This window comes from Mercurialis annua, linkage group LG6 (genome assembly GCF_937616625.2).
Source record: "Mercurialis annua linkage group LG6, ddMerAnnu1.2, whole genome shotgun sequence".
In the NCBI taxonomy this organism is placed as follows: domain Eukaryota; kingdom Viridiplantae; phylum Streptophyta; class Magnoliopsida; order Malpighiales; family Euphorbiaceae; genus Mercurialis; species Mercurialis annua.
The window spans coordinates 41,164,600-41,183,519 of record NC_065575.1 but is presented as its reverse complement, the minus strand read 5'-3'; the positions used below and the strand labels follow the sequence as shown (position 1 = coordinate 41,183,519).

The following is an 18,920-nucleotide window of genomic DNA, read 5'->3' as shown; positions in this document are numbered from 1 at the left end:
ATTATAAAATATATTCTAAGAAAATTTTATAATGTGACTTTCTTTTGAAATAAAGAGTTTACCATTAGTTTAGTGATTAATATGATTTCTACTCAAATAAACAGTTTATAATTTCTACTCAAATTAAAATAAAGACTAACAATAGTAAAATTACGCATTTTGGAAAAATTACAAAAATATACATAAAATAATGTAAAACAATTGATATTGTGGCTGAGAAAAATATTTTTTAAGCTTAAAAAATTATCGTAAGGAAAATTAAAGAAGTATTTTTGAAAAATGGAATTTTAAAATAATAACTTAGCTTCATGTCAGTTTACTATACAGTCAACCCTCTAATAATTAATATATACGGTGGATTAATAATTTATTAATTATTAGAATTATCAATTTATTAAATATTAAATAAGATGTAACGTTGAAATTAATTTTTAAAAATTTTATTAATTTTTAAAATTATTAATTTATTAAATATTAATTATTAAAGAGTCTAATATACTTTGTCATTAGGAGAAATCTTAGAGTTACTGTAGACTCTATGCAAATCGCGTGTTCCAGTTTATCCTTTAGCTTTTCTATAAGCTGTGGGTCCTGTGCTTCTATTTTATTTGTAGATTTGGTATGTTTGTAAATCAAATTAATCGGGATCATTAGATTTAACCTTTCATCTATGAATAGTGATACTACTTATTTGATGGAGAAAACAATAAAAATGCCAAAAATTTGGCTCAAATTACACTAATTGCCATTTAACTCATCTATTTTACATTCATACCATAAAACACCAAAATTTTACATTCATGCCATTCCAATAAAAAAACATATGGTATCTCTTTCTCTTTCCATATGGTCCCCTTTTCTCTTTCATATGTCCCTCCCTCTCTTTCTCTTTCTTTCTTATCACGTGGTCTCCCATTTCTCTTTCTCTTTTATCATTTTCTCTCTCATGTGTTTCTCCCTCTCTTGCCACGTGTCCCCCCTTTCTCATACACACATATCATATGCCTATATAATTCATTTATATAACATAAATTTTAAAAACAATATTATTTTTAATTTTAAAAACTTAAATTTATTAAATTATTAAAATAAATAAATACACAAATAATACAATTTTTGTAATTATTTAATTTTTATGCCATGTATAATTATATATTATGATGTATCTATCATGTATAAATATATATCAAGATGTATCTATAAAGTACATTTTAAAAATGTCCCTATCATGTATAAAATATGTATCGGAAAATGTATAAATATATAAATGAACCTATCAAATTAGTCGGTTGATTCAATTAAATCGATAAAAATTAAAGATAAAAATTAAAAAGTTTAATTAATTCGGTTATTTAAACTCCATTAGTACATATAATTCACTTTCTCGATCAAAAGATTTTGGAAAAGATAAATTAATCCACATGCGCTTCTTTTAACTATTTATTTTTTTAAATAATACTAAGATGTATCGAAAATGAATCAAATATGTATCGAAAATGAATCAAATATGTATAAAAAATGAATCAAATATGTATAAAAAATGAATCAAATATGTATCGGAAATGTATCAAATATATATATATATATATATATATATATATATATAATACGTAACAAAACAAAAAATATATAAAAACAAGAAAAAATATTAAAGACTATCGAATATGTATATCAAATATGCATCAAATATGTATCGGGAATGTATCGAAAATGTATCAAATATGTATCAGAAATGTATGTTTCGGAAAGGTATCAAATATGTATCAAATATATCTCCAGCATTTTTGTTAAAGGAATCAATCTAATTAGTCGATTGATTCAATTAAATCGATAAAAATTAAAATTAAAATTATAAAATTAAATTTATTCAGTTAATTAAACTCATATTTTATTATATCTAATTCACTTTCTCAATCTAAGATTTTAGAAAAGAAATTAACCAACCTATGCGTCATTTTACTATTTATTTTTAAAAAATAACTCAATAATTATCTGAGATGTATCAAAAATATATCAAGAATGTATTTAAAATGTACTGGAGATCTACAAATAATACTCCAACGATTACGGTTCTTGAAACAATAGAACTTGACAGATCAAATATGTATCAACGATGTATCAAATATGTATCAAATATATATCGAATATGTATCCGTTATATACGATTTGAAGATGATAATTTAAATTTAACTGTTCAAGAGCCTTGTTTTATGTTTGATTGTTTCTTAATTTTGTTTCCGTAAATTAGATTCACTGTATTTCATTATTATTAAAAATTATTTTTTTAGTAACTTAATTTTTTTTTAATTCAATACTTTTTTCAATTAGAATAAGTGTATCATACATATATCTATTATATAAATTATAATAATTTATTGTAAAAACAAAGCCATATAAAAAATCGTTATTTAAATTGAAAAACAGAAGGTAATTGAGAAATGAAGGGCACAAAGGCCAATGACATTAATTAAAATAAAAGAGAAAGATGAGGGTCATTAATTACAGAGATTTCATATTCAATTATGCTTCCTAATCAGTAATTACACCTATTTTTCATTTTTGATGGATTTTCTCATCTTCTTTATGTCATCTCCATTAAATTATAAAAAATTAGCAAATTTGTAGAATCTAAAAGCTCCATTTTTTTTCTTTCTCAATTATCATGAAGAGGAAGAAGAAAGGTGGGCTATCAAATTCAGATTCAGTTGCGGGTTGATTTAGGAGAAAAAGAAAAAGAGAATAGGTATAGAGGAAGGTCAAAGGGAAGAGGTGAGGCACGTGACAGATGGCACTGGGTGAAAAGAATTGATAAGTTTTGGCATTGTGTGAAAAGAATTGATCAATTTTGGCACAGATGGAAAATTAACGCAAACAATGGTAGTTGATGTTAAAATGTAGAGTTTTGTGGTTTTTTTTGTTATTTTCTCTATTTGATGCTTGAATATAAATTTGCGGTTTAAAATACTTTCTAAATAGTTTTAAAAAGAATAGCAAAGTCAATTTACTTCTTGAAAACCATAAAATTTGAATTTTTTTATTTTATACCGATTTTTCCGATTTTGTTTTACTCATATAGCCATCTAGTTTAAAAATATTTATCACTCGACACCAAATTATGTATTTATTTAGAATTAATTTTTCCTGCAAATAAGATTGTAGGAACTCCTACAAACAAGTGCAGTGGTGGTCTAGGAGACTGCCACATCAAACATTATTTTCTCTCTATAAAATAGTTAATTAACCGTTCTATTTTATTCAATTAACCAACTCAATTCAAGTTACTTTACTATTTAATTACCATATTTTTATATAAATTTAAAATGACACACCAACACCTAATAGAAAGGTTTAAGTTAAAAAAAAAAAATTAACCTATTTATAAATACATACATTTATAAGATTATTTCTATAACACATTTTACATATATACATTTTTAATAAAAATATAGTTTATATTTATCTAAATAAATCAAGCAAAAGACGTTTATTTGAATAGTTTAGTGCTTCTCGAGAGATAATGAAAAATTTATCACATTATGAACCAAAACTAATTTTCATGTATTCAACTTCTAAAGTTTAAATTATTTTTTTATTACTTTGTTTATATTCATATTTTACATTTTTGTAGATGTAATTATAGATCTAAAAATAAAATAAGATTAAATGAATAAATGCAATGAGCAGTATGTGCAAAAAATGATAAATTATTAAGTGTGACTGTGTGAATTGAAGTCAGTAAAAAAGTCTGGTTATTTAAGCGTTTCAGTATTTGGATTGAAATAATTTAATGGTTAGTTAACCGTTTTAAGAGAAAATAATAATTTGTGAAGTGGCAGTCTCTCATGCCTCCGTCGCACCTATTTGTAGGAGCTGTTTGCAGGAAAATTTGTTATTATGTGGCGTGTAAATAGATTGTTCATATGATAAATATTCTCTAAATATTTTAATTTTAAGGCTTAAATGCACAAAAAATCACCAACTTTCTCGTGTTTTTGGTATTTAACATGAACTTTTAATTTTGGCGTAAAAATACATGAACTATCAAATTTTTGCATATAAGACCAAGTTTGCATTTTTTTCAAAAAACGATGTCGTTTTAAGGTAAAAACGGTGCCGTTTTATGGAGAAAATGGTGTCGCTTTATGCCCAAAATGATGTTCGTGTTATTATTGTAAAAATCAGATAGTTCGTGTATTTTATGCCAAAATTAAAAGTTTGTGTTAAATACCAAGAACACGCAAAAGTTGGTGATTTTTTATGCATTTAAGCCTAATTTTAATGGCATTATAGTCAACCTTCGGAAAATACCCTTCTAAAATAAATTAAAGTTCGATGACTTTAAGAAAATAAATTAATATATATTATCCTTTTTAAAATAATTTAAAAACTCAATGACCTCTAATATATTTGACCCTTAAACTGAATGTGAACTTATTTTCTTCATGTACGAACCCTTCCTAGAGCTTTTTTTCGTACTTTAATCGTCTACTTTCAATAAAATATTCAACCCATAAAATAGAAATTTCAAATTAATTCACGCCATCTGAAATTTCTATAAGTTTAATAATAAAATTGAATGTGAGTTTTAAATTAGTCAACATACCATAATGTATAAGATTGTTCGTATATGTATAATTACAATAATAACTTTATTAAAATTTATTAATAAAATATTTTATTTTTTTTATCTTGATACTATTTACACTATTAGATTACATCAAATTGTGTATTAATCTCAAAGTTTTATTTTTATGAATATTTATTTAATAAGTATAGATGATAAGTTTAAATATAAATGACCGTACAATTTAGTTTTATTTTGCCGACAATAGTTTATAAGACCATATTTCCTTGAATAAAATAATATTTTCAAATTATATCAACATCGCCAGAAATATTTAAGTGACGTTTAATTAAGAGATACAAAGAAATAAAGAAATATTAATTAAAAATACACGAATAAACAAAATTTGATAAAGTGGAAGTATATGTACTGTCGTTTAATGGAGTGGGTAAGCATGTGATGCGCGCACACGTACAATGTACCGAAACACATTGTCGTCTGGGTTTTTCACTTTATTGTCTTCTTCTTTCCAATTTCATTAGCTAGTTTTCCTCATTTTGTTAATTTTTAAATCATAATTTTAATTGTCGTTTTATCCCTTTATAAGCAAAAAAATCTATAGCTTAATATACAGGTCCCATGCTTAATTCGTCCATTAGGTCAAAAGACCTTTTGAAAGATTTTTGGCCTCACTTGCCGATTGAGTTAATTCCACCTCCTTAATTTTTAGTTTTGTGTTAATTTCTCTCTTTAAAATTAAAAATTTAATGACCCAAAAAAAAATCTCATCTGTATTGAATTTTTTTATTATATTTTTTTCTTTGTCAAAGATAGCTTACTCTAATTGTTAGCAAGGTTAGCGGGAGTTTATGTTAAACATATTTTAAATAGGCACACTGACACTGTCCATGAGTGTTGAGGGTCGAACTCTCAACTTTATACACATACCATTAGAGTTTGACCAACTGGACCAAATCTTCAAGTTTTCAAACTCGTCATTATTTCAATTTTATAGGTATTTAGTTCTTAAAATTAAATTTTTTCATAGAACAATAAAATCTTATATTTGACAAACAGACTAAATAAACTCTTAATATGTTAAAAATGTACAGAAAAACTATAATAATGTTAAATTTTACAATTCAAATTTCATATTTCATATAAATTTTCAATCTCTTTGAGTTAAAAAATTACAACTAAAAAGAATAATAAATAATAATTATTTTTAAATTTAATTTATTTTTTTAAGTAGAAATTAAAAGAAATTAAAAAACAAATAAATAAAACAATGTGAACCAAGATTTTTTATTTTTTTTAAAAACGAAGGATATACTTGAACTCATTTTTTCATTAAGAGCCTATCTAAACCATATGTGAAATACGAATAATATTTTAAATCTTTATTTAGTGAAAAACATCTACCTTTAAAAAATGGATACGATTAAAAATTAAAAATTAGAGTAAAATTGACGATTTTAAAAATTTAAAATATATTAAAAAATAACGATAAGGTGAGGCATTTTGAACAATTATACCAACAATAAATCATAAAAAAGTTTTTTTTTCTAAATAATAGAAACATATGAATAAAATTTTAACAGTGACAATAATGTTTAAATTCTTTGGCATTATTTATGCGTTTTATAATTTTATATTCATCATATTCTATTTTAAATATATTTTTTTGGATAAATATTTTAAACATATTTTAATGAGATGACTGAAATTTAAATCCTAAAAAATATTAAATTTAAAGTTTAAAGTAAACTCTAAATTGTCTTCACTCTTGACAATCCAAACAACTATACAAACATCTCATTATATGTAATTAACTCCAATAATTTTATTTACAAATCAAAGCATAGTCAATGAAGCATTTTATTAGTATTGGCAGTAGTGGTGGATGATTCTTGAAATTGGGTTAAATGAAAAGAAAACGAGGCAATTGTATACATTGAATTTGGGATGATAATTAGGTTTCCATTAAGTAAAACAAAACAATCACCAAATTTTTTGTTTTATTTTAATTTTTGGTCAGAATGTCTTTACTTACCAAACTTATTATACACTGTATGTGTCAAGTATCTTTTATTTCATTGCCTTCTTTATTTGACCTTAACTAAAGTCTCACGTTCATCTTACGTTCATCTTTATCTAATTTTTCTCCTTTAATTGCTGCTTATAAATAAACTAAAGTTTTATTATTTATTTTTACAAAAAAATCATTAACTTCAAGCAGCTATAAATATAATTTTTTTGAAAAATATATAAAACTATTCTTAATAATCTAACATAAAAAAAATATCTAAAAATTATATACATAGAACTATTCGCTAATCGAATTATAAAATAAAAGTAATGTAATCGTCTTAACATGATAGAAATTAAATTATCAATTTTATTATAAAGTACTAATAAAAAAATTATACAACAAAGACAAATAATTTTTTTCATAAAAAGAGGTAAAATAAACCTTTCAAAAAGACAGATAAAATTTTCATAAAAAAATATACATAACAAAAAAAAATTAAACAATTTTTTAAAAGACAAATCGTTTAAATGTACATTACACATGGTTTGTTGAAGAGGTTAATTTCAATGTTATGTGGGTAGGCATGAACTTTAGTTTTGTTGTTTTATGGACAAAGCATTTATGGAAACTTTATAATTTAGTTAGGTCTAAATATGGTGATGCACGTAATTATCATTATTCAATCCATTTACGAAGTCAATTTAATGCAACTTTTCCTCAGCCTTCAAAAATGCTTGGCGATAAGAGGCATGTTTTTTGCTTACATACTCCTTTATTTGTTAAAATCCAAAACTATATATTAAAATGTTTACCTTCTTTGTTTTTGGCCGAATGAATAAATTCATTGATATGAAAAACGACTACAAAGTCTCAATTCTAGCCACAAAATTTGTGTTAGAAAATTACAACGAATATTTACATCTCGAAGGGTTTTTTTGGCCAACAAATATGTTACCCAATTCAATTATGTCTAACAAAAGTAAAAGAAAAAAAAATTGATTGCCAATGAGCTATTTGTAGTCCTTAACTACTACATCACAATCAAAATCTACTCTTGAATTTGCTACCAATGCATCAATGATGCAAATTGCTCTCAAAAATAACTTCTGATAATTGAAGATGCTTACCATATAATTTTAATAATTGAAGATAGAAAAGCGCCTGTAATAGAAATTTAACCTACAATTTTAATAGTCTGCTATCAAGACTTGTACCATTTGAATTGAGTTATAGCTCGTTGGTTGCTTATATCCAAATTAGCATAATTAATTATTTTGCATATTACAAAAAAAAACATGTTTAGTTAAAATTAAAATTAAATTATGAGCATCAATAACTATTTATCCCAACAACTATAACTTAATAATATAAATATTATAATCTATTGTAAAAAAATCAATTCAATTCGCCCGCACTTTATTGTTATATTAAAAAAAACAGTATCAATTATTTAAAAAAAAAAACAGATTTCTCCGATAAGTGGCGAACTCCTATCATATAAATTTGGATTGGGATTCCCTTAAGTTCATTTTGAACTTGAGAGGGTTCACGATCTACACCGTTCATTGTAAAATAAACGGTGTAGATCAAAAAAACACAATTTTAATCAAATTAATCTACACCATTCATTATAAAATGAACGATGTAGATCGTAAATATAAGCCCTCAAGTTCAAATGAATTTGAGGAAATCCCAATCTCTATAAATTTTCCTCCAAGCCCTTGATTAGATCCCTAGCTTTTTTGTTCGGAGATAATCCAAATGAATATAATTAAAATATTGTTACCTTGAGAAAATTTATATGTTATATTGTCAAATCAAGACCCCAAAAAATTATGTAGATAATTAAAACCCTTAAAGTTAGACTCTAATTTAATTTGAATTTCTTTTGCTTTTATTTTTCTTTCAAATACTGGCATAAATTCTATTTACTTTTTTTTGTAAAAAGTTAAAATTTCTATTAATAATAATAAAAATTACACAAATACTGGCATATATTCTATTTACTTCAAGTTTCCATATTAACATATAAAAATATAAATCTTGACTATGGTAAAGTCATAGCATCATTCTAATTATATGCTTTATTTAATGAAAGAACTCATATATTTTTCCTATTTTTCTGTGACAAATAATAAAGAAATTATTGTGGTCTAAGTGCAAGCCACATCTTGGATTATAATAGTTTATATTGCAACTAGTCGTTATAAATTATAGACTGCAACTTGAACTGTGTTGGATGTTGGAGTTGACAGCAAGTTTTGTCATAATCTATTCCTTAATTTATATATCTAATTTATTTTAATTAATAGTAATTAACTTATTAAAGTCTTTCTTCTTAATCCAAAAAATATATTACATAAAAATAATAAAGTCAATGTTTTATGATACTCCACCTTTGGTCAGTGGCAGATGCAAAATATTTTCCAGTCGAACTTAACTTCTAATTTATTTATGATTTTTCGCCAGCACAATCTTCTTATAATCCTGAGTCTTGTTTGTCTCATTTTATATATCTTATCTTAAAATGTTTTTACTTTTATTTTTATGTAGTTAGCAATTTTAAATATGTATTAAATGTAATTTAGATTTGATAGAAATAACAAAACAAAATAAAATATAATCATATGTTCTATTAATATCGATGTAAAGCTCGTCGGTTTTTTTAAAAAACGAGACGAAGAAAATATAATTTAATCATATAAGATAATAATGAAAAACTGAGGGCATGTGTTAGTTAAGATGGAATAGGATAATTTAAGTGTAATGGTTTAGAAGAATCCACGACATAAGATAATAAATTATGGATTCTTTTATTGTATATCCCAAATTTCGTGGCAAGAATTTGCATACGATTGCATCATTCAATCACACAACATAAAAAAACTATTTTCATGCCACCCATTTAAATGCCATCCACTTCTCAGCTTACCTTTTTTTTTTTACTACTCATTCCGCATTCTGTTCAATCTAATTAACAATATAATTGTTGCGTCCTAAAAACAAATCAATAATGTGTTAATTATATAAAAAAATTAATGCTAAAAAATAGTATTAGTAATTAAAAGATTTTCAATCGCAAATGTTCGTTGTGTTGTAAATATAACATGACACTTAACAAATTAATAAATGGAGTATAATTTATCAATATCAAGCTAATTGATTTTTTTAACATACAATTTAAGAAAGTTAATGATTTTACTTTTATATATTTATAATACATTAAATGCATTATGTTTTTTTTTAAATATGTCTAAGTGCGTTAACTAAAAAGGAAAAAATTAATATAAAATATATTTTATAAATAAAAAATATCAATTAGAATGAGACACAAAAAAAAAAATTTGATTATATTAAAATAATCGAAATATAATATTATGTTTAAGCATTCTTTTACATTAAATACAATATACATGTAAAAATTTAATGGCTTTGAGAGTGATGGGACCTGAACTTATGACATCGGATCATTTAATTCAATTTTTATTTTTTAAACAACTAGCCCCTAAACTCTTTCATTTTAGGCCAGATTACTTCATAATTTAGGTTTTTATTGCAAGAATTAGATTTAGGATATTATATCTCAACTATTGAAGAGATATCTAAATTATGAAGTAATCTGACCTAAAATGAAAGAATTTAGGGATTGGATGTTTTAAAAAAAACTGATTTAAATGATCTCGCGTCGCAAGTTCGGGGAGCACTATGACAATTTCTTCTAATCTTATTAGTATTTTGCTCTCAAAATTATATTGAAAGTCATGGGTAGTATCTGGCAAAAGTAAGCCCAAGCCCATGATTTCGTCATAATGTAAAGTTAGCACAGAGCTTATAATTACATAAACAGGCCTAAATAGGCCATTATAACACGATGCCCATTATTGGCATCGCTACGATGGGCTTTTCCTCTTCTTTTCTCGAGTGTTGTGTTGAAGAAATCAAGAGATTCTCTTACAATTATTATTTAATAGATTTATAATTCATAATTTTAAAAAATATATTTTTTGGGGATAATTAATTATTTTATTGTTTAATAATAAAAAAATTTAAAATGTATTCGATATAAATATCAGGGATATAACAGCCGATCTACCTCATAGATAGACATATAAATATTTGAATTTTTGCAATTATTTTTTAAGAGAAATTGTACTCACTGATTATTTATATTAGTTATAATTCAAGTATTGTCTATACTATTTCATATGATTTTAAAATAAAATAAAATAACAAATATTTGGCAGAAGATAATGCAAATGAATGAATAATTTTTTAGTGAATGTGAAATAAATTTAATTGATTTTTTATAATATAATACCAATATTAAGTCCATAAATACGGATTTCTTATTAATATATTTAATATTAGGCTCACCATGTATATTAATTATTAAAGATTCTCATATAGACCTTATTTTTAAACATATTTCACCGAATACTCTCGTCCTTTTTTCCTTTTAATTTTTCATAATATTTTCTTTAAAACAGTGGTGAAACTTGCTACTGCTTACTCTAGTTATAGAGTTCATTTGCACCCACACTCACTGATGTTCAATATTTTCAGAATAATGAATATTCTATGAGTAAAGGTCATACAAACACAATATTGTCAATATACATAATAAATTATTTTATGCCTTAAATAAATCCTAAATTATTGGAAACAAAGATTTTTGTAATAAATAATTGTAACCTTTGATTCTTAATCCTTGACCCATAATCATAGTTTAGGTACTTCTCATGCATTTACCAAGAAAATCAGGACTTCGATTTTTTGCTCCTGAGAATTTGAACAAAAATTAAGAAGTGTCAATGCCAGGAAGATTATGCCAAACTTTGAAGAAAAGAACCGGCAATGTTTTCACACTTTTAGAACAGTGATTTAGAATCGCCAAATCTATTCAGTTGATTCGACATAAACAATACTTCCTCCTTATTTTAAGTGTTCCGAATAAATAAATTTATTTTCATTTTTTAAAATTAATTAAGTGAATATAATTTAAATACTCTTAATTGATTATGACTACCAACAATAATTGATGATTTTTGATAATTTCAATAATAAATATAATTTTATATGTATTTCATCAGTCATTTTAAATCAATATATAATAAAAATACACTAAAAAGTGTACGGATCAATTATTTAATAAGAATATTATAAGTAGATAATATTATTTTACTATAAAAGATAAATTTTTTAATATATGTAAGTCAAATAAGTAAATTAATTTATGGATGAAAAGAATATATATATATATATATATATACTAGTAAGTTTGAATTATTTTTTTAAAAATAAATTATATCGATAAATTTTATATTTATAATAGTATGGCTGAGAGACTTTCTCTATAGCCGCAGATATTCTTGTACGATTTTTCCCATTCCGATTTCAAGCTACATATATAGGAAGATGCATTGCTTAGAAAATTAGGTTATAGTATGTTGAATAGAAAAACAGTGACATCTGAACTAACTTTTGAAAATACACTAATGACGAAACAATCAAAGAAAAAACGTAATTATGTTTTTAAATCCTTCAATTAAGTTCCAACTTGTAAAGCAATGATCAAATGAAACCTTAAGTCTTGTTAGGAATCTTTATTTGATTAATATTATTGTTCCATCATCTTTTGAATTCATGTTCGTCATTATATATAAATAATGTGATTATGAAACGGTAGCAGACAAATTAACACTTTTGAGCTTTGACCCATGAATAATTAAGCTGCTGATTTAATCATGAAAGGCATATTTAACGCAGAGATCCAATGGCATTATACTTAGATCCTTTCTATTACATAAGCTTCGTTTGAAACAAATTATTATTCATGAAGCCAGTCCACACCTATGAGATGCTCTAACCATAGTTCGCTTAATATATGATTAAGTGTCCGGATCATATATCCGTTCTGCGGAGAGGTATGAACTGAAAAATTTAGTTCGGTTTGATAAATTAAAAGATTTATTTTTTCGGTTTGATATTGAATATTATTATCTTTTACTAAATTTTAATGTAAACAAACTAAAATAACCAAATCAAACTAGAATAGTCTAGTGAAACAACTATAGTTCGATTAGAAAATGTTAGTTCCTTGTAAATTTATGGTGTAAAATTGAAACAAATGGTAATACAATTTTATAGTATTAACAATTAAGATATAGTGTTAGAAAAATCTATAAACAATTAAGAAACATTATGGAAAAGTTATATTAATAATAGTACATCTCAGTATTAACAATTGAGATGTATTATTGGTAAAACAATAACCTACTTTTATAAATTTGTCTGGAATTAAAATTATTGGTTCCTTAAAATAATCAAGATTAGTTTTCAATCGAACTGAACCAAATCAAGCTGAAACATCTTGATCGGTCAAAATGAATTATAAATAATTTTAAGAAATGGTCTATTGTAAATGTTGGATCGATTTAATGACTGAATCGGCTATAGCACATCTGTAATAGTAATAACTTAAAAATTATGCTTTAATGAAAACTATTTTTAACCATATGCCTAATCCTTTTATTAATCATCGAAAAAGATAAATTCCACGAGCTTAACAAAATTTTGCACAAAAACCTTTATTATTTGAGCTATAGTTTCTTTTTTCAAAGATAGAATAATATATTATATATAAAACATCAAAATACACCGTAAAGCAATATTTAAAAAGACCAAAAACAAATTAAAACTTAATAATTGATCCAACAACACAATAGATACCGCCAATATTCCGATGAATTTAAGTGATAGAGAATTTTCGAATACAATTTGCATTCTTAAAACTTCCATCATCAACACATTCCACTTTTAATATACTCCAATGAATAACCTTTAAGTTTACAATTTTATCAAAACTGACTAAAGTGGAAATGTTATCAAAACCGTGCCCACATATGAAAGTAGAGAAAAATGCAAGTAGCATAAAAAGTTAAAACATTTCTTAAATAAAAAAAAGCACCCAAAATTGTCCTTTAATATAGACAAGTCTTCTTACATCTTCAACACTTTAAACAAAACTACACCCTTTCATTGTCAATGTCTCCACAATCCTCCTACATCTTCTAACCTAAACCACCAAGCAAAACTCCTTAATCACCTTGATTAAGAAATAAACTAAACATTTACTAATCAATCAATTAACAATTAAAATCCAACCCCCTAAATTGAAAAACAATTAACATTCAAAAACCCTAAAATTAACACCAAAACAAACAGAAAAAGAGCATTCCCATCATCTTCATCTTCCCCAATTTTTCCTCTTAACCAAACAGAATTTCTCAATTTCAAATCCTCCGCCATGGATAGACTAGTAAAACCAGATTTAAAAGAAATAGAAATAACTTACAAAAAGGCCCAAAAATGCACAACAACGTTCAGATTAAGCAATCTCATGCACACTATGTCAGTAGCAGTTTCATTAACTTCCACAAACCCATCAATTTTTTCCTTCAGCCAATCATTCTCCATAATCCCGCCTCTCTCCACGTCATCCTACACTCTAACTCTCTCTCAACCGTCCGATCACCAATCACCGCCGCTCCACACTCCTCCACACGCCGTAACCGTAAAATCCGCCATGCTACCCACCGGGAAAGCTCACCTGGAGGATCTCCGTCGTCTCTTTGCTAGACCCGGGCCCCATATTTTTAAAGATGGGATCATACCCATTTCTCTTGTGGGTCCTCACGTGGCTGATTATATCATTACTAATCAAAATTACATCCACAGCTCTGATCTTTGTGCTTATTTTAACAGAGCTATATCTGGTTGTACTGGATCCCAGCTCACATCACTTCTGGAATCTGCTGTGGTATCTGGTAATTCTAATTTGGTTGCTAAATTGATTGATTTAGGTGGGGATTTTAATTTTAAGAATTTAAAAGGACAATCTTTGATTAGTTTAGCTGTTAAATCAGGTAGTTTTGATGTTGTTAAAACCCTAATTTCATCCGGTTGCTCATTTGATAATTTAGTAGATAAAGTATTGCATGAAGCAGCTGCTATAAATAGAGTAGATTTAATGGAGTTGTTGTGTTCTCGTTTTAAAGATCTTGTCGGTTCGAATTCGATTGATTTACATGGTAGAACACCAATTCATGTTGCTGCTAGTTTAGGGTATGCAAAAGTGATTAGATTTTCCGCTTCGGTCGGAGTTATAGTTGATTCGGTTGATTGTAATGGCTGCACTGCACTTCATTTAGCTGCAGAGAAAGGGCATTTAGAAGCTGTAGAGTGTTTATTAGAATGTTCGTATTATATCAAATATGTTGTTAATAAAGATGGGAAAACCGCTTTCGGAGTTGCGGTTGATAATGGAAATTCACATTTGTATAGTTTGTTACAACTTGGGGATGTGTTACATAGAGCTGCTGGATTAGATGATGTTAACGCGATCAAGAATTGCGTTTCTCAAGGAGTGAATGTGAATGAGAGGGATCAAAACGGATGGACTCCGTTGCATAGAGCTGCATTTAAAGGTCGGATTGAGAGCGTAAAAGTGTTGCTGAGTTATGGAGCGAGAGTTGACGTTGTTGACGATGATGAGTATAGTCCGCTTCATTGCGCTGTCGAAACAGGAAATGTGAAAGTTGCTATGTTGTTGATTGCTCATGGTGCTAAAGCTAATGTAAAGAAGTGTGTTAAGAGTTCTATGATGGTTAATAAGTACTGGTCTGCTCCTTTAAAGAAGAAATCTTTGTGTGGAGAAGATGGTACAGAGTTATGTGTTGAACTTTCTTCTTGTGTTTTGTAAATGGATTTTGCGGTGAGGATATGAGAGAGATGGAGAATGTTTTGCATTCTGCTCCGGTCCAAGACGGCAATGTCTTTTATTTTGAGGATGAATGAGAAATGAAATGAGTAGTTTTCTTTCATGTATATGTTTTTTTTCTTCTTTTGATCAATAGTCGAAAATGCTTTTGTTTGATAAAAAAATATGTTGCAGCAATTAGAAATAATCTGCTTTAGTGCTTTCTTTGTTTATGTTTTTGTTTTTCTTCTAGGATAATTACTATGATCCTGATTTTAGGCTGTTTTACGGTTGTGTCACGTTATTTTTTACAATAAGCCAATAATTTGCGATATAAATTTTTTAATTATTGTTGTTTTTTTATCATTTAATATTTATACACGGCTAACGTCTTATTGGTTTGTTGCAACACGAATGGCGTGCCGCAACCTTTGTGTTGTATAATTATTGATTATTTTATAGTTTTCTCTGTGTTAATATCTATTTATAATCTATAAAAGCATGTGTTTTTTTATATTTTAAAGAGTATTTTTGTAAAATAAAGAGCATCTTTAAAATAAGAGTTAATTCTATAAAATATCAAACGTTTGCGGATTTTGTCAATTATAGCCAAATCTTTCGAAATCGGCAAGTTTTGCCAATTTTGAATATTTGAAACCTTTTTTTCTTCCAAATTAGAATCAACTATGAATCTTAAACTTATAAAAAGTGAAAATAATATAATAAAAGACATATACATGGGATATTAAATTTCCTAGGTTACTCAATTATTCGAAAGTTACAAACAGGATACTGTCTAATTTTTTCTTAAGCCAAAATGCAAGAAAATGATGCGTTTTTTGATGACTTGTAACGTCTGAATTTGTCAATGAATCTCTCTCCTCCACATGTGTATGCCACGTCAAAATTCCACTATCATTTTTCATTTAACCAAACGGTAAAAAATCAAAGGAAAAAACGTAAAAGTACTTTCTTCAGTCTCCTCATCGATGTTGAAACTCTAAATTTTCTTATTCTTCAATTTTCTTTATTCATTATCATCCTTTCTTTCAAAATTTTGTACTCTAACTATTAATCAGGAAACTCAATTTTAGAACAATTCACATTATCGATTCATGCCAATGACTGCACATATCCAATAGCTTGGTGTCTTTATCGATAGGGAAACAAAAGAGAATCGGATGTGGTTTATTGGTCTGTTGGCAGATGATTTGCAGATCAATAATAGTCACGAATGGCCTTTCATGAACGATCGACAAAAGGTAACTCTTGATTATCCATTTTTTAATGCCAAACATCTAGCACTGTTACAGTTTGTGTATTATCAACTACATGTCTTGATGTATTATTGGTTGATTTCTCTTTGATTATTGTTTGTTTATTGGTTGATTGTTGATATAGGGACTGATACATGCAATAGACACTTTGTTTCCTCATGCTGAACATAGGTGTTGTTTAAGGCATATCCTTACAAAATTTTAGAAAATCATATAAAGAAAAGACTCTAAAAGACATTCTGTGGGCTTGTGCTAGGGCAACCTATAAGGAGAGGTTTACTAAATGTTTGGCATATATAGGTGAAATAACTCAGGGTGCATTTAACTATCAGAGTCGCATTATTAGCCATTGGACTAGGTCTCATTTCGATTAACATTTCAAGTGTGATATGTCATTGAACAACCTTCCTGAAAGCCAACCATGTTATTTTTGAAGCAAGAACTAAAGGCATAATAACTATGAATAAGATGATTATGACAAAGTTGAGTTCTACACCAATGAACGAGTGCCATCTTAGTGCCGTGTAAACATTTGGAAAATAATGGTAGTTTGTGCATAATAATGCTAAAATTTAAACTGCGTGATTAAAATAAAAAAATATATAAAGTTCGTGATTTTTTCTAACATTAACCCTTTATAAAATAAAGAGTATCTTTAGAATAAAGAGTAATATTTTCAATTGTACTCTAATGGCCTCTCTAATATTTTTTTATAAATAATAATAATAACATTAAATATTAATAATATTAATTTAACAAACTTTCTTTTAGTTTATTTTTATAAATAATGATATAAATATTAATAATATCTTTTTTTATATTTTTAACCAATGAGTTTATTCAGATTTTATATTTAAAATAAAAATAACAAACTCATCATTTGAAATTTGAAATCTTATCTTGTAAAGAATAAAATAGAGACTGAAAATCATTCTCTCAATATAGAGTCATTTTTATTATCTATTTTGAATTTAAAAAATAAAAAATTAATAAAATCTTCAGTCAAAAATCTTACAATTTTAAAGAGTCTTTAAAATGCTCTAATTATAGCATAAAAATGGACAAATTTTAGTAATTCCCATTTGAGATTTATCCAAGCTGGGCTGGACAAATGACCCAATTGCTGAGAATAGCAGCCTGATTATACCAACAAATACGACGTCGTTCACAGCAATGAAATTCAAAAATGAACCCTGCTGCCACATTGGCAATCCTCGTCAAAATAAAACTACCCAATCAACCAAGCTCCTTCTTTCTTTCAAGTTTCATTAAACAAAAACATTCCCGCCTAATTCAAATTTCGCCGTTGCCACGTTGGCAATCCGCGCGGAGCGCATACATTCCAATCAAAACCCTTTCCCTTCATCTATATAAATAAAAACTTCGTTTACATTTCTACTCCATAAAACATTTCATCTTCGTTTCAATTTCTCAAAGAAGATCTCAATCAGAAAACAGAAACAATGAGTTCTACACCAGCAGCCGTTTCAACCAAAGGAGGCAGAGGCAAGCCAAAAGCCAAAGGAGTTTCAAAATCACTCAAAGCGGGTCTCCAATTCCCAGTCGGCAGGGTCGCCCGTTTCCTCAAGAAAGGAAGATACGCCCAGCGGGTCGGGTCCGGCTCCCCAGTCTACTTATCTGCTGTTCTTGAATACCTCGCTGCCGAGGTTTGTTAATTTCCTCTGAATCCCTAATTTCCCCTTTAATTAATCTAAAACATTGATTAATTGATTTAATTTCTCTTCTGTTAGATATTGGAGCTTGCTGGAAACGCAGCGAGAGACAACAAGAAGAACAGAATAATTCCGAGGCATATTCAACTCGCTGTGAGGAACGATGAGGAGTTCAGTAAACTGTTGGGATCGGTGACTATTGCTAACGGAGGAGTGTTGCCGAATATTCATCAGGTTTTGTTGCCTAAGAAGGGTGGAAAAGGCGGGAAGGGTGAATCTGGATCTGTTTCTCAGGAGTTTTAAATGAGTTGTTGTTTTGGTATATCTGCTGTGCAGTTAGTTAGTTAGATTGGGTTGGGTATTACTAATGGTTTAGACAGTGTTATATGAGGATCTTGTTATTGTAGATTTGCAATGAAATTTGTCTCTTCGGTTTATAACAATCAAATTTTAGAATCTCTTTTGTTCTTCCAATTATCAAATGTAGTTGAATTTCTGTTTGTTAATTGGTGATATCCGTTATTATAATCCAAGAAATTGATGAATTTAATGGGGCTAATTAAGTCGATAAACATTTTTCTCAAGGTAATGGAAAAACAAATTGTCTTCACTGTTG

The 18,920-nt window shown here is 27.0% G+C and overlaps 2 protein-coding genes across 2 annotated transcripts; both read left to right on the top strand.

The window, feature by feature from the left end:
- The first annotated feature begins 13,588 nt into the window (after positions 1-13,588).
- LOC126653918 (protein VAPYRIN-LIKE-like) lies at positions 13,589-15,587 on the top strand. The gene has a single exon (XM_050347917.2). It carries the CDS (start codon positions 13,903-13,905, stop codon positions 15,355-15,357), a length of 1,455 nt encoding a protein of 484 aa, XP_050203874.1. The 5' UTR covers positions 13,589-13,902; the 3' UTR covers positions 15,358-15,587.
- Positions 15,588-18,056: 2,469 nt separating this feature from the next.
- Positions 18,057-18,778, top strand: LOC126685866 (histone H2AX-like). Its single transcript, XM_050379840.2, has 2 exons — positions 18,057-18,298; positions 18,383-18,778. Exons 1-2 carry the CDS (start codon positions 18,095-18,097, stop codon positions 18,605-18,607), a joined length of 429 nt encoding a protein of 142 aa, XP_050235797.1. The 5' UTR covers positions 18,057-18,094; the 3' UTR covers positions 18,608-18,778.
- The last annotated feature ends 142 nt before the right edge of the window (positions 18,779-18,920 follow it).